At 43.7% G+C, this 18,036-nt stretch overlaps 1 protein-coding gene across 1 annotated transcript in view; it reads right to left on the reverse strand.

Moving 5' to 3' along the window:
* Positions 1-18,036, reverse strand: part of LOC311233552 (CMP-N-acetylneuraminate-beta-galactosamide-alpha-2,3-sialyltransferase 4-like) — an 81,186-nt gene that overhangs the window by 19,021 nt on the left and 44,129 nt on the right. Inside the window, exons 5-9 of the mRNA XM_084320520.1 lie at positions 15,142-15,239; positions 14,639-14,702; positions 10,631-10,726; positions 9,831-10,014; positions 3,805-3,948 (exon numbers count right to left, since the gene is read on the reverse strand). Of these exons, the coding sequence (XP_084176646.1) occupies positions 3,805-3,948; positions 9,831-10,014; positions 10,631-10,726; positions 14,639-14,702; positions 15,142-15,239 (586 nt within the window). The remainder of the gene's footprint in view (positions 1-3,804; positions 3,949-9,830; positions 10,015-10,630; positions 10,727-14,638; positions 14,703-15,141; positions 15,240-18,036) is intronic.

The raw sequence follows: 18,036 nt of genomic DNA on the forward strand, positions 1-18,036 counted from the left end.
TATGGTGCAGTATGGTACAGTATGTGTGCAGTATGGTGCAGTATGTGTGCAGTATGGTGCAGTATGGTGCAGTATGGTACAGTATGGTGCAGTATGGTACAGTATGTGTGCAGTATGGTACAGTATGTGTGCAGTATTGTACAGTATGGTGCAGTATGTGTGCCGTATTGTACAGTATGGTGCAGTATGGTGCAGTATGGTACAGTATGTGTGCAGTATGGTGCAGTATGTGTGCAGTATGGTGCAGTATGGTGCAGTATGGTACAGTATGGTGCAGTATGGTACAGTATGTGTGCAGTATGGTACAGTATGTGTGCAGTATGGTGCAGTATGTGTGCAGTATGGTGCAGTATGTGTGCAGTATTGTACAGTATGGTGCAGTATGTGTGCCGTATTGTACAGTATGGTGCAGTATGTGTGCAGTATTGTACAGTATGGTGCAGTATGGTGCAGTATGGTACAGTATGGTGCAGTATGGTACAGTATGTGTGCAGTATGGTACAGTATGGTGCAGTATGGTGCAGTATGTGTGCAGTATGGTGCAGTATGGTACAGTATGGTGCAGTATGGTACAGTATGTGTGCAGTATGGTACAGTATGTGTGCAGTATGGTACAGTATGGTGCAGTATGGTTCAGTATGGTACAGTATGTGTGCAGTATGGTACAGTATGGTGCAGTATGGTACAGTATGGTGCAGTATGGTACAGTATGTGTGCAGTATGGTGCAGTATGTGTGCAGTATGGTGCAGTATGGTGCAGTATGGTGCATTATGGTACAGTATGGTGCAGTCTGAATCTGAATCTGAGTATGGTGCAGTATGGTACAGTATGGTGCAGTATGGTACAGTATGTGTGCAGTATGGTACAGTATGGTGCAGTATGTGTGCAGTATGGTACAGTATGTGTGCAGTATGGTGCAGTATGGTGCAGTATGGTACAGTATGTGTGCAGTATGGTACAGTACGTGCAGTATGGTGCAGTATGTGTGCAGTATGGTGCAGTATGGTGCAGTATTGTACAGTATGTGTGCAGTATGGTACAGTATGTGTGCAGTATGGTGCAGTATGGTACAGTATGGTGCAGTATGGTACAGTATGTGTGCAGTATGGTGCAGTATGTGTGCAGTATGGTACAGTAGGTGCAGTATGGTGCAGTATGTGTGCAGTATGGTGCAGTATGGTACAGTATGGTGCAGTATTGTACAGTATGTGTGCAGTATGGTACAGTATGTGTGCAGTATGGTGCAGTATGGTACAGTATGGTGCAGTATGGTACAGTATGTGTGCAGTATGGTGCAGTATGTGTGCAGTATGGTACAGTATGTGTGCAGTATGGTGCAGTATGTGTGCAGTATGTGTGCAGTATGGTACAGTATGTGTGCAGTATGGTACAGTATGTGTGCAGTATGGTGCAGTATGGTACAGTATGTGTGCAGTATGGTGCAGTATGGTACAGTATGTGTGCAGTATGTGTGCAGTATGGTACAGTATGTGTGCAGTATGGTGCAGTATGGTACAGTATGTGTGCAGTATGGTGCAGTATGGTACAGTATGTGTGCAGAATGCAGCGCAAAGGAAGAATCTGTAACAGTCTCAAAACAGCGACGTCTGAGGCAAAAGAGCCCCGCTTGGTATTTACCCTTTGTTTAAATTTTTTATTTTTGGTCTGATGTGTGGGTCGGAGTTCAGTAACCTATTATATAGGTGTGAATGTCTCCAGGCCTCTCTTTTTTGAGGTGTTATAAAAAATCGAATTATGTTTTTCCATCCAAACTCCCTCCATATCCTTGACCCTGTGGTTGTGTGTTGTATCTTACATATGTTATACCATTCTTCTTCTGTTATCTCCGTTTCTAATTCCTTCTCCCACTTTTCCTTTATATATTTGGTTGTGATGTCCTTGCTGTCCATTATTGCCTGATATAGGCCTACCGGGAGGAGGTTGATAATAATAATAATAATGGATTGGATTTATATAGCGCTCTTCTCTGACTGACTGTTGCTCTGACTCAGAGCGCTTCACAGAGTCCATTATTAGTTCATACACAGTCATACCGGTGGTGGTAAGCTACAATTGCAGCCAGAGCTGCCCTGAGGCAGACTCACGGAAGCGTGGCGAATAATCAACGCCTACGGCCCCTCCGACCACCACCAACATTCATTCACATGCATACACATTCATACGAGGTTGAGGTACTGGAACGTTGGTGCCAGGACAACAGCCTGCTCCTGAACATTGGTAAAACCAAGGAGCTGATCGTGGATTATAGGAGAGGACAGCAGGAGACACACACACTACTGATGATTAACGGGGCTACCGTGGACAGGGTGAGCAGCTTCAAGTACCTGGGGGTCCACATCTCAGAGGATCTGACATGGTCAACACACATAGACACAGTAGTAAAGAAAGCGAAGCAGCGCCTCTACCACCTGAGACAGTTAAGGAAGTTCAGAGTATCGGGGAAGATACTCCAGTCCTTCTACTCAGGAGCTGTAGAGAGCATCTTGACCGGAAACATCACTGCCTGGTATGGGAACAGCACGGCACAGGACAAGAAGGCCCTACAGAGAGTGGTGCGCTCAGCCGAGCGTACCACGGGTATTGCGCTACCTCCCCTGCAGGCTCTATACAACAAGAGGTGCAAATCCAGAGCCTGCAGGATAATGAAAGACCCCCACCACCCCAATAACAGCCTGTTCCAGCTGCTGAGGTCAGGCAGACGCCTGCGAACCCCAGCTACTAGGACGGAGAGGCTTAGGCTAAGCTTCTTCCCCCAGGCCATCAGAGCCTTGAACAATGAACATTGAGAGACACAGAAACTGAACTATCCACACACAAGCACACACAAACACACACACGACACGCACGCTGAGCACGCTCACACACTAGCAGCCACTTTAACACTCATGCCGCACACACGCACACTTATGGCCAGAGGAAAGGCCACTTTAAATTAGTAAAACAACAGGAACAGTGTATTGCACTACTAAAGCTACCTAGCATGTCCTATATGCTCTGTAAATACTATGTACAGATACCGAGATGGCACACCATGTTACCTGTTTATTGCACTGTTGTTTTTATTGGATTCTATTATATGTTGTACCACTGTATTTTTATTGGATTCTATTATATGGTGTACCACTGTATTGCACATCGTCGCGGGCAAGACCAGCCGCATTTCATTGTATACCTGTATGCTGTGACAATTAAAACTCTTGACTTGACTTGACTTGACTTGAATAGTACTTTTTTTCAATTTTTGTAGAGTCTGGATCTCCCCTCCTTCTGTCATTGTACATATTGCTGTTATGCCCCCCCTCCAGTGGTGCGTTATTGAAATCATCTGGGCTTGCACGCACCACGTGCACGCGCGCTCCCGCGAATGCGCATTTAATGTCCCCTCGCTTGAGCACAGACTAAAGACAGTGCCTAATTGCCTCTACGAATGGAATGTAACACGTGTCTTCACAACAAGTTAGGTGTGAATGTATCTGAGAACGTATTTAACACACCTGACGACCGGCGCTATTGATATGCAAATAGCGAGTACTTATCTGCAACCCCGTCCCATGAAGAACGCATGCCTGCCCCCCTCTCCCATCTCTTGGCAGGGGCCCTACCCTGTACCCACTCAACTCCAATCCACACGTCAGAACAAGACAAAGTACAACTTCAAGCACGGCTCTTTTGCCTATCTGGGTCGCCGCGTGACGGCATTACAGATTCTATCTTTAACTGTATGTGTGCGCAGCCATACTATTTCCCGCAAGGGGATCGATAACATCTTATCTTATTCTCACCTGGTTGCTCCCAGGCGGTGCCCTGAGCGGTAAGCCTAGCAGGCGGCTGGCGGTTTCTCTCAGGAAGTAGGGGTCCAGGATGCGGATGTGGCCGGTCTCAGCCACCCAGTTCTGGGGAGGGGGTTTCCAGAAGCCCTGCATGGTCTGCACACATGATGTGCCAAATACAGGGCACGGTTGTTTAGAGATGCAGAACAGAAGATTCGTGTGACTTTCTCAGTACAAGAGCCAAATTCAGAGAAGTCTTTTCTCACCTTGGAACCCGGGCTCATTGAGACATACTAGCTAGTGCTCATGTCACGTGAAGAACCAGACTGGCCTATAGTGAACTCATTTAGGGTTCTCCTGTCACTCATGTAGGGTTCTCCTGTCACTCATTTAGGGTTCTCTTGTCACTCAATTAGTTTAGGGTTCTACTCTCACTCTTTTAGGGTTCTCCTGTCACTCATTTAGGGTTCTCCTGTCACTCAATTAGTTTAGGGTTCTCCTCTCACTCTTTTAGGGTTCTCCTGTCACTCATTTATGGTTCTCCTGTCACTCATGTCTCGTAGTTTAAGAAATATTAACCATACACTTACTGTAGCTCACCGTTCAATTCAACACATGATACAGAGTCTGTGGCTCTATGTTATCACAAGTAGAATTATATATATATATATATATATATATATATATATATATATATATATATATATATATATATAGTAGAAATAAAAATGTCTGGGCCATAACATAAAGTAGGATGTATTTCTTTGTTTCGTTTTTTTTCCGGTTCCATTTATTGTAAAATTGTAATCAAAATGCATCGTAAAATCTTAATGCTAAGAATAATAATAAAAACAAAATTGCTACAAATGCTACAACACAGGAAACACTGTTTAATTGTTTGATATACCTGCCAACACTGACTTCTAAATGTAACAGAAACGCGCATGCATACACACACACACACACACACACACACACACACACACACACACACACACACACACACACACACACACACACACACACACACACACACACACACACACACACACACACACACACACACACACACACACACACACACACACACACACACATTTTAATACTTTATTTGGTTCCACAAATTATATTACATAAACAGGGAATCAAATGTATCGGGGCCAAGCAGCACTGAACACTTAAGGGTACACATAGCACCTCCTTCTCCACGTGGCTAAGCTGCCAATAATAGCTGAGACAGAGCAATATTTGGCAATTTGTTTGGCTTTTCTTTTAGACATTGCAGCAATTCTCAGACCGGTCATGGTGCATTTGTGTACATGGCCAAGACTTCCGAACACAAGTACACTATATCTACACCGATACCCAAGGTCAGCCATCACACTGAGCAGTGGTTGGTATTTGATATACTTGTCCCGGAAGGCCTGGTCCATGTACAGATCAAAGGTACAGCCTACTTCTATGACCAGCACCTCCCTGTGGCTGGTGTCAACAAAAACAACGTCCGGTGTATTTGGTATGTTAGCAAAGACATCGTTGGTAAGGCCAAACCACTCTGGTTTCACTCTGGCATGTTTGTACATTGCTGCACTAGATGGTGATATGTTCCGTACCACATCAGACACAATGTCCACAATACGGTCATGACGAGCGATGTACAGGTGTTTGTATGCATTACATCCGTTTGTTATGTGTGCAATGGATTGATTGATTGATTGAAAACTTTATTAACAGATTGCAGAATGGGTACAATACAGTACAGCTCAATACACACAATTGTTAAGGGGATGCAGACCAGAGAAAGACTTTCGTCTTGTTTACATCAGGGTCCCCCATTTTCAATTCATCAGGACATATATGACATACATGACATACAGATAGTCAGTACTGCTACATCTATACATTTATGACATACCAGATTTGCAAATACAGTACTGTTTGTGATACAGAAGGAGTCAAGAAAAGGGAGTATATACATTTGACGTAGAAACTGTACATTGGAGGAGGTTGAGTGGGGGGGGGGTTGGGTACATTGGGATATTGACAACCATACTGGGTAATTTACATTGGAGGTGGTTGGGGGGGGGGGGGGGCACACTGTATAAACAAGTAAAACTGTACATTGAGGGGGGGGGGGGGGGGGAGACACTGTACAAACAAACAAAATTGTACATTGGACTATTGACAAAACCATACTAGGTAAATGACTGTACATTGGAGGGGGTTGGGTTAGGATATTTACAGGGGCCAGTGTTGAATTGCAGTCTCCCGTAGGTGTCCCTTGAGAGAGGTTTTGAAAGTGGGTAGTGATCCACATTCCTTTACAGCTTTGGGTAGGGCGTTCCACATTGATGTGGCATAATTGCGAAACGTGTTTAGTCCCTTATTTGAGCCGAATCTGGGTTTAACATGATTTGTGGAGCTCCCTCTGGTGTTGTGATCGTGGTATTCACTGACCTTTGGGAAGTATTTTGACATGTACATGGGTACCTTGGTCGTGTAGTGTATCTTGTAGACCAGGCCCATTGCAAGTTGCTGTACTCTGTCGTCTACTCTAAGCCATCCTAGGTTGTCAAAGTGGGCAGGGGTGAGGTGGGTTCTAGGAGTAAGGTCAAGCAGTAGTCTGACCAGTTTGTTTTGAGATGTTTGTAATTTTGTTTTTAGCGCCTTTGAGGTGCTTTGGTACCATGAGGTGCAAGCATAGTCGTAGTACCCCTGAATGAGTGCTCCTGCCAGAGTCTTCAGGGTATTCTTGTTTACCAGAGAGGAGATCCGGTACAAGAATCGAGTTCGTTGGTTGACTTTTTTTTATTACATTGGATGCCATTTTGTCACAGGAGAGATTAGCCTCTAGGATGGAACCCAGGTAGGTAATTTCATCTTTCCTTGTGACAATATTGTCACCCACTGTAACTGAGAAGCCGTCGGTCTTGCTGAGTTTGTTATTTGAACCGAAGAGAATGGACTCTGTTTTGCCCATGTGTAATGATAGTTTGTTATCAGCGAGCCATATGCAGATTCTGCCTAGTTCCGAGCTGAGGGTTTTTTCAACCTGTAACTTGTTCTTGTCAGAGACCAGCAGGGCTGAGTCGTCCGCAAACAGGAACAAGTTGCAGTCACAAGCTGACGACATGTCATTTGCATAAATTAGGAACAGTAGCGGTCCTAGTATGCTTCCTTGTGGAACACCACAGCTCACTGTGAGGGGGGGGGATAGGGTACCGTTTACCTCCACCATCTGTTCCCTCCCCTCAAGGTAGGATTGCATCCAGCTCACTGATAGACTATCAAAACCAATTGCTTTTAGCTTGTCAATCAGAATGGAGTGATTGACCGTGTCAAAGGCCTTTTGTAGGTCCAGCATGACCATGCCGCAGTATTTGCCTGCGTCCACCTCTTGTTTGATGTGGTCATTCAAATAGAGAAGGCATGTGTCAGTGGAGTGGGATGTTCTGAAGCCAGATTGGAATTCGTAGATTAGATTTTTTTCCGCTAGGTACTTTTCGACCTGTTCGTAGACTATTTTTTCCATGACTTTCGAGATGGAGGTGAGAATAGAAACAGGGCGGTAGTTGCCTGGGTCTAATTTGCTGCCCTTTTTGTGCAGAGGGGTCACCCTCGCAATTTTGAAGTCCTTGGGGACGTGTCCCTGTTTTATGGAGAGGTTTATTATGTGTGTGATGATTGGGGTGATGGCGGCTGCTGAGTCTCTGAGGAATTTGGATTCTAGGTGTTGTGAATATTGATGGTTTAAACAGAATGGACTGTGAGTTTGAGGATACCAAGTGGACAGATTGTATTGAGTGGGTAATACCTGCAGTCTTGCTGTGATGGTACATTTTAAAACATCCTCATCAACAGCGGCGTTCTTATACACTGAGTGTGAGACTGAGTGGTCAGCAAACTCCAAACAAGCTAGCTTTTCCTGTAGTCTGAGTCCACACCAGTGCTGCCTGATCTCAGACTGCTTCATGCTAAGCAGAACCCTCCTTGCACACACACACACACACACACACACACACACACACACACACACACACACACACACACACACACACACACACACACACACACACACACACACACACACACACACACACACACACACACACACACACACACACACACACACACACACACACACACACACACACACACACACACACACACACACACACACACACACACACAGAGTACAATACCTTTTATACACCTATTGTTTATAGTATACTGGGCTACATGTAAGAATACAGTGTCTATTCAGGCTGAATGGGCCTTTCTTATAGACAATAGTGGACTGGCCACTGGAAGAAATCTGCTCCAGTCCACACCTGCCTCTTTGCAAGTGGTGCCTGGGAATTAATTTGTATTATGACATTGTGTACACAGCTTCTATCCACAGGTGGTCAGGAGTATGAACAGACTATGATCCCCACCAACATAATGCCAACATTGAACTGAAAATGTTTCATTGTTGAATCGAAAAATGAATGGAAGCGGACATGGCCGGTTAGCCTAGCAGATAAGGCAATAGATTGCAACAGACACCGCAAACAGTCCTTTCTATTGTGCAATTTTGTTTTGAAATTATTTCATCACATCCATACCTGATATACACTGTATTCAGCAGAACCCGACTAGGCATGTTTTCAAATCAAACACTATTCTGAATGAGTATTCTGTCATATAGGAAGAGAAGTCTGAAATAGTATCGGCCACTTTATGTTTTCCCATGTATTCTGAGTATTTTCCATACCAAGAGGACCATTAGTAACAGCGTAGTACCCTCCATTCAGTATCTCTTGAATGGTGTACAAATATCATCTTATCTAAGCGGGCTGCGCCAAGAGGCCTGAGTATAGAGAACACAAGAACCCAAGGACATTCTGTCAGTAGTGATTATTTCTGCCATTCAAAAGGCAAACAGCAGTAACTATGTGGGCAGTAAAACAATAGTAGAAGTAAAATAACTTCAAAGTTGATCTCCTGTCTCGCCAATAATATTATGTGTACAAAAGTAGATAGTACACGTTTGTACCAACGGTACTTTTGAGAGGAGAACTTTGAAGTTACTTTTCCAGGTTTTACAGTACTACCCACACAGTTGTTACTGTTTGCCCTTTGAAGGGTGATTCTTCCCGGCATCACAGTGAACTACAGCCAATAGCTGCCTCCTGAGACTGAGCCCAACTCAGAATTCCCGCTGTGCCATGGTTGTCAAAATCACTGATATGACCTGCTAATGTAACATATTCCACACACTCATTCATTATCTCCACCAAGAGGTAGCCTGGGGGGGATTATGCGTTCAGTTGCGCGTGTGTGTGTCTGTGTGTGTCTGTCTATCTATCCAGAGCTAATCTCGTCAATTATAAGGCCATGGTGGATGACACAGTCTGAGAGCAGGCCAGGCCCAATTTAATCGGTATGCCAATTCCCTTCCTGGTGGTTGCGCTGTCGGTCTGGGGAGGGTGTAGACTAACACTTGCCTCCTCCGATACATGTGGAGTCACGAGCCACTTCTTTTAACTTGACAGTGAGGAGTTTTACTGGGAGAGCATAACAGGCGCAGAGGTTTGCGCTATCTCCCCCAGATCTCCTCCCTGCTGACCAGTAGGAGTCGCCACTTCACCGGCTTCCCACCTGTGAACACTGCCAATCGTGTTCGTAGGGATGACTGACCAACATGCTTCCTATCTTGTTGAGAAACTATCAAGTGAGTATATCAACTAACTGTGCGTTCAGATACGACGTGAAGTAAAATTCTGTCTCTGACAGCTGATAACTAGCAAAACTGGCGTGAAGACATGCTGGTGCGTTTGGTCTCAACAGTGGCAGCTTGTTGTTGACATTTACAAAAAGGAGTGACGCTGCATCCGTTTGTGTGTTTTAATTGCCATTGTATGCCTTTGCACCGCCTCTAAATTTAGCTTTGCGTCATATTTGAACGTACCATAGGCTGTACTTGTCAATCAACCATCATGGACCGACTTGGTTTCCAAAGAGCAGCACAAGATATAAAGCAGCAGAGCACACACCGTCTTCTCCTTGTAGAGGATCTGTTTGATCCAGTTTACGTCCTGCACTTTGAAGGGCACCAGGATCATGAGGGTGTCGCTGTCCCTCTCCGGGTGAGGCGGGGCAGACTCCGGATAGAAGAGACGCACGGTGGTCTTCTTCCCTACGTCGCCCTCGTAGCCACGGACCGGAGCGTCGTTCAACCTGTAGGCATGAGCGTAGGAAATCAGTCCCTGACTGTACAACTTGAACTTGAAACTTGAAACTTGAACTTGAACTACAACGTTATTTCTTTTTTTTTATCCACTTTTTCTCCTCTTTTTCTATTTTTCTCCCATCCCAATTTAGCCGTGCCAATTCTCCCCTCCCCTGTCTTGATCGTTGCTCGCATGTGCCCCCCACTGGCCGGTTGTAGGGAGGATAGAAGCCCATTGCATGTCCCCTCCGATACATGTGTAGGCAGCCAGTCGCATCTTTTCACCTGCCAGCGCGGACTCTCATTTGGCGAGGAGTAACGTGTAGAAGGGCTCACCCCTGCCCCCGCCATTTTCCTGTCTCTGCTGTGCAGGCACCCCAACCGACCTGTAGGAGTCGCTGTTGACAACGTCCAGATTACCACCCATCGACTTCCCACCCGCTAACTCTGCCAATTGAGTTTAGTATGACGGCCGGCCCAAGCCGGAGGCAACGCCGACAGCCGGATTCGATACCGGTGTCTCATGCGTTGGTGACGAGCACAATGTCCGCTGCGCCACCCAGCCGCCCTGTACAACGTTATTTCAAATATGTTACCTGTAGAGTGAATTGAAAATCCCGATACCTGATGACTATGTCGTATCCGTCGATGACACTTCCGAGGGAGGTGTTTTTTATGTTAAACCCGTTGCCAATGACGACGCAGGTTCTGCACGGCATGCTACAGGTAGAAGAAGGACAAGTAAGCAGTAGACGGCACAAGGTGTAAATGCTAGTTGTGAGTAAAGTATGAATTTTGTCAATTATAATAATTGTATTAAGATAAATGGGCATTTTACCAAAACAAGCCAACGCATCTCCCAAAACTGTAAACGGTTTTGCACACATTAATTCAGTTTGGGTTATTGAGAATTTCAATACGTTTGAATAGTCCCCCAGTGATTTCATCGGAAGACACTGAATCCATGCGTCGGTGTCTGCTTACACTGGAGGACATGTTCAAACTCATTAACTCTCAGTAACAGTCAAATTAAAAAGAATGTCTGAGATTGTGTGCAAAACTATGTGTTTTTTGGTGAAGTGCCCCTTTAACTATGGGAATGCAGGTTAAAGGTATAGTTCAGATTTTTGGACTTTAATCGGTACGGAATACTTGCTAGTAATGTAGTTTATGGCAATGCCATTAGCTTACTCACTGAGTCCCATGGTCGGAGTTCTAGCCCGCTGCCTGGTTCCGAGTGAACCAAGAAGCATCAGAAAGGCAAAAAATTTGCTCATGAGACAAGAAAGTGTTAATCCACATCTTTACTGAAAAGATTCCGGACCAAGAATCGCTATAGCCCCTGGTTCTCCCCTGACCTGGCTGACTTTATCCGTCATAAAAACACCTTATGGCAGAGAGCCAGGTCCTCTCAGTCTCCTGTTCAGGCAATACATCCACACAGGCAATTAGGTCAGCTAAAATCAAATATTTTAAGGAGGAATTCTCATCCTGGGGCACTGACCCCAAGAAGTTCTGGAAAACAGTCAAGCCTATGGAAAATAAACTCACTTCCCCTCACCTACCCGCCTCCATGAAGTTTGGCGACACAATCTTCACTGATAAATCATGTATGGTTTCGCTCTTCAACCAACATTTTGTGAATTCATCGCAAGCCTTCCGGTCCCCAACATTGCTCCATCACACACCTCTCCTCTCATCCAGTTATGTCGGCTTCTCCCTTCTATCCGTTTCTGCCTCAGACGTTTTGGAAGAACTCATCAAGCTGGATGCAAATAAATCTGCCGGCTCTGACAGGTTTGACCCCATGTTTTATTATTATTATTTTTTTTATTATCTTTTTTCCCCTCCTTCTTTTTCCGATTTTTCTCCCATCCCACTGTTAGTCGTTATGCCAATTCCCAACCCCCTTCCTGGTTGTTGCGCACTTTCCCCTACTGTTGGTCCGAGAGGCCGGAGACTGTCACATGCTTTCCTCCGACGCATGTGCAGCCAGCCTGGCAGCGCAGATTCTCACTGGGAGAGTGTAATGTGTGGGAGGCCGCACTACCTCTCACCAGATCCTACCTTCGCTGAGCAGGCGCCCCGACCGAACTGTAGGGATCGCTGTCCACAACGCCCAGGACCCACCCATGGCTCCCCTCCCCCTAACTCAGCCAAACGAGTTAGTATAGCGATCAGCCCGAGCCAAGGCAATGCTGACTCTCCGGGAGTCGAGACCGCAGCCTCTTGCATTGGTGACGAGCACAATCTCCGCTACGCCACCTGACTGCCCCTTGACCCCATGTTTTTAAAAGTAGCTGGTCACATTATTGCTGCCCCCATTACATACTTGTTTAACTTGTCCATTCGTCTGTTTTCCCTTCTGACTGGAAATCTGCCACGATCTTTCCCCTTTTCAAAGGGGGCTCTGACCTCAACTGCTACAGGCCTACAGTATATCCATCCTTCCTTGCCTGGCCAAAGTCTTAGAGAGATTAGTTTACAAACAGCTAACCCACTTCATTGACTCCAACCATATCCTATTAGATCTGCAGTCTGGGTTCAGAACTGGCCATGGATGCATCACCGCTACCCTGAAGGTCCTCAATGACATCATCACTGCCATGGATAATAAACATGTCTGCATAGCTTCCTTCATTGACCTGGCCAAGGCCTTCGATTCAGTAGACCATACGATCCTCTTGCATAGACTCTCTAGCATTGGCCTGTCCAAGAATTGCAGTAATTGGTTTGCCAGCTATCTTAATAACCGTGCACAGCGAGTGAAGTCAGAAGACGTTGTGTCAGATCCTCTCAACATCTCTAAGGGTGTGCCTCAAGGTTCCATCTTGGGCCCAACCTTGTTCTCCATCTACATAAACGATGTGGCCAAGGCTATCGGTGCCTCCTGGATACACCTGGTGTCACCTCTATGCTGATGATACCATAATTTACTCAACTGGCCCTTCACTCCAATCCGCTGCATGCACCCTCCAACTCAAGGTATTTTCACACTTCATCTGTGTCTCAACTCCAAGAAGACTAAATGTATGTTATTTGATCAGAAACACAATGTCACCTGCCCCCACAAGATCACCTGTTTGCCAGCTCCAACAAATCCCTTGGTCTCTGGCTGGACTCCTCACTTTCTTTCACTTCTCACATCAATAACCTGCAGGCCAAAGTTAAGGCCAGACTTCGTGACAAGGCTTCTTTCACACACTCTGGTGAAGATGACCATACTCCCCATGTTTGATTATCGTGATGTCATCTATAAAATGGCCTCCAAGTGTGCCCTTAACAGGCTTGATGTTCTCCACCACTCAGCCATCCGTTTGGCCACTGGCGCACCTTTTTCCACCCACCATTGTGAACTGTATTTAAACTGATCGGCTGGTCCTCCCTCCACACCAGGCGACTTCCTCACTGGCTTCCACTTATTTACAAGACTCTTCTAGGAAACACACCTTAATACCTCTCCAGCCTCCTGCACCAGTCCCTAGCTGACTGTTGAATGTTGATTCCCCTTCTCCTCTCTATATATTACACACCTGTTATGCAGCCTTTTAACTGCAATTTCACTGTTCTGCTTCATGTATGTGTATCTATGTTGTATGTTTGTTAGTAGGTAGGTGTGTAAGCCTACCCAGTACCCACGTTGTATGTTTTTGTTTGTTTATATTTTGTTTATATTTGTGATCAGGCTCCCTCCAAAAGCTTTAAATAGCTTCTTGGGAGACCTGGCACACGCACACAATCTCCACGATGTTTTCACATGAAGATATGTATATGTAATATATCGTGTGTGTGTGTGTGTGTGTGTGTGTGTGTATGTGTGTGTGTGTGTGTGTGTGTGTGTGTGTGTGTGTGTGAATAAATTCATTCATTCATTCATTCATTCATTCATTCATTCATTCATTCATTCATTCATTCATTCATTCATTCATTCATTATGTATCATGTATGTAATTTAATTTGGTTGTTTGTTTGATGTGTGTTTTAACTAGTACCTCTGTGATGTTTGTACCATCTGTCTCTCTTCTATTTTATTTTATTTGTATTATTATTCTTTTTTTTAATTGTTCCCTTTCTCTGTTACCCTTTTCGAGGGGACCTTTTTTCCTCTCACCAGGCCGTCACTGAAAATAAGAATTTGTTCTTAATTGACCTGCCTGGTTAAATAAAGGTTAAATAAAAAAATTCAAAAAGATTTTACATGCAGGCAAAAGCTTCAATCATCAACAAGTCTTCAGAGCGTCACGATGTGTTGGAACTAGGAATGTCCCAATCGGATCAGACAGATCAGAATTGGAACCGATCACAGCATATCTTAATTATATTAAGCCCATTTTTTGTTGTTGATGATTGAAGCTTTTGCCGACATGTTATTTGTTGTCTCGTGACCCCATTTATTTTGCCTGGTGTTTCCTGGTCCGCTCAGAAACGAGCGACGGGCCAGACATCCGACCAAGGGACTCAGTGAGTCAGCTAATGGAATTACATCAACAACACTACTAGCAACCATGCCACTTAATGTCCAGAAATCTGAACTATCCCTTTAAGGATTCACACATAATATCAAATCCTGATTAGGAAATTGTTAATATATTTATCATGTTATTGTTATTTTATTGCAACATCTTGGCTTACTTTCGTATGTTCTCAGGCATGTCATAACTTGCAATGGCAGCCAATGCATTCATGAGGAGAAACTCTGTAAAGACACCATCATTATCTCATCAACACAGATAATTAGTCTGGTTTTGTTTTGTATATATTTTTTAAATGATAAGCCCCCATCTGATTGATTGATTGAAAACGTTATTAACATATTGCAGTACGGCTCAATACACACAAGATAAGCACTACATCAACATAGGCTGTTCTGCATGATTGCATCATGTGGGAAACAATTTCATAGATTGGCTTTATTAAGTCAACTAATCAGTTATGACTATTAACTAAGAACTTCTTCAGTTAAGGACAGTCCTTGACACACACCAGCTGGATATGTATATAAACAGTGAAATGAAGACATTGTGCAGGAGTATATGATATAAAATGCACTATCAATCTAGCATGTGTGAAAACATGAATACAATGGCTATCAGAATATTTTCTATGCGCTGGGGAGAGCTGAACATGAGGCTTACCACTGCCCTTAACTCCATAAGGCAAGGGGTATTCAGACAAGTATGGTTTACAGAATACATTCTTCAACTGCAGGAAGAGCTGAAGATTTCTGCTCACACTGATGAGAAGACAGAAAAGGAATAATTAAAGTTCAAGTTCAAGTTCTGTTTTATTTGTCACATATTGGTACGAATGTATAATGTACATTATAGTGAAATGCTTGGTTCTGCATGACCCTCCTAAGATTGTGCTTCATACAGTAAAAAAAAGTAAAAGAGTACAACATACAGTAGTATACAATATACAAAACTAAAATGTACAAAATGCAAAAAAAACTAAATGCAAAAATGAGGTAGAGAGGTAGTGCAAATTTGTAAGAATAAATAAATAGATAACATATGGTGTAATGTTTCAAAAGTGTTTAAAGTGTCTAAAGTGAATGAATGTTTAAAGTGAGTGTGTGCATGTGGATGTTCTGTGCAGTGAATGTAGAATGGATGAGTTAATGTTACAGTGAGTCCACATTGAGCAACCGGGGATAGAACCTCCTTTTGAGTCTCTCTGTACTGGCCTACAGTCACACAAGAACAACAGGGGGGGGGGGGGGGGGGGTTATCAATCACCATATTTCACACTTTATCTAAACTCTGGAGTCATGGAAGGAGGTGACCGCGGTCATTGAGGACGTCATTTTCAATGGCGGTAAGAAACATATAATAAATCAATCACCAACACACAGTCAAACATAAATACAGCTCATGTGCAATATCACATCAGAGAAAGCAATTACAAGTCGATGTATAGGACGGAGAGAGATTCCATGATTAGGCTGCATCAAAACAAAAAGCAGTCCTTCCTAGATTAGTTCTCGCACCGGGAACTTGAAGAACTAGACCAGGGGTCGGCAACCTGCGGCCTCGAGGCCGCATGCGGCTCTTTAGCCAATCAGCTGTGGCTCCCTGGCCCAAAAAAAAAAAATTATAATTTTTTTTTTTGAGATCGATGTCATACTGTGACACTGAAATGAAAAAATATTTCATCAACTAAGATATTTAGTCAACAAAAGGCTTACCTGTATGCCTGATATGTGGTGAGAAATTTGCGAACAATGAAAATGTTACTTTTTATTTTATAGATTTTCCACAAATAAGGGAAGGACTCTAATAGAGCTGCATAGTTCAGGGTTTTATTTCAAAGTAGGTCTACAGATGCCAGTGTTTTTTCTCCTTTTCTGTGTGTTATTTCAAAGTAGGTCTACACATGGTATTCTTTTTTCAAAGTGGACAATTTCTATTTTATAAATGTTCCACAACCAGTTCCACAGCCAGTTGTTTTTCTCCTCTTCATAAGAGTTTGAGGTTTACTTTCTATTTTATAAATGTTCCACAAATAAGGGAAGGACTCAAATATACCTGAATAGTTCAGGGTTTTATTTCAAAGTCGGTCTACAGACACCAGTGTTTTGTCTCCTCTTCTGTGTTTTATTAAAAAATAGGTCTACACAGCCAGTTGTTTTTCTCCTCTTCATAAGAGTTTGAGGTTTTCCTTTGGTAAAAACAGGTAAAAACAGCAATTAAAAAGTCAAATTTTTTCTTTTTGTTGCTTTATAATCCCAGTAATGCAATGTCTACAGATGCCAGTGTTTTTTCTCCTTTTCTGTGTGTTATTTCAAAGTAGGTCTACACATGGTATTATTTTTTCAAAGTGGACAATTTCTATTTTATAAATGTTCCACAAATAAGGGAAGGACTCAAATATACCTGAATAGTTCAGGGTTTTATTTCAAAGTCGGTCTACAGACACCAGTGTTTTGTCTCCTCTTCTGTGTTTTATTAAAAAATAGGTCTACACAGCCAGTTGTTTTTCTCCTCTTCATAAGAGTTTGAGGTTTTACTTTGGTAAAAACAGGTAAAAACAGCAATTAAAAAGTCAATTTTTTTCTTTTTGTTGCTTTATAATCCCAGTAATGCAACAAACTGTGTGCTATAAGTATAAAGTATAATAAATCGCAAATTACTTTGGGTATGCAATTGTCAGGCGTTTTATGCTAAATGTGGGGTATGCTTGGGGATATATAAAACGTTATACACTGTGTTATCTTCATTTTAAGGGTAAATATGTTGTGCGGCTCCCTGAGCATTTTATTTTGTGGGACGGGGGAAAATTGGCTCTTTAGTAAAGGTTGCTGACCCCTGAACTAGACAATAATGACTGGAGTGCATTAACACAATCCCGCCCAAGAACGGATATATCCGTGTTTCGATTCCATGCTTAAAGGACCGAAGGACGGATATATCCGTGGCAAGTTGTTTTGGCTTTTATTCCATTTTAATAACCTATTCAAGGTCGCCGAGCGGCACTGCAGATATACCCTACTCTTTGAATTCGACAAAGTGCATTACCGGCCAGATCCTCTTAGGGGCGCTGTCGCGATAATGCAGTGTGCCCTGTGGCTGAACGGTGCATTATTTTTTTTTACTTTCAATGGAGTTTCCAGTTAGCTGGATTCTGGATGTGCAGCGTGTAGCTTGGAATACGTTTTGGATCGCGGATTTCACTATGCAATAAGGGGATTTATCATCAGCCAATGGACATATCGATCTACCAGATGGTGATCGATAACGGGGAAATGCTCAGGGGGATCCAACCGGCTCATGGTAAGATCTTTTTCACGTAAATTTCAGCCCGATCGGGCCTTGTTATGATACTCAACCAGGCGATCAGCGTATGTGGCTACTTAGACGAACACGGTTATTGGTAATCAATAATAAGAAACAACGTCCCCCCCCCCCCCCCCCCCCCCCTTTCATGCATACATGCTTGAGGATCGTGCCTATCATATGCAGTTTGAGTTTTAACTGTAGCTTATGTATAACGGAAATGCCATTGGATATAACGTTAGTAGCTATTAGCCC

Source organism: Notolepis coatsorum (genome assembly GCF_963971535.1).
Source record: "Notolepis coatsorum genome assembly, chromosome: 8".
Lineage (NCBI taxonomy): Eukaryota > Metazoa > Chordata > Actinopteri > Aulopiformes > Paralepididae > Notolepis > Notolepis coatsorum.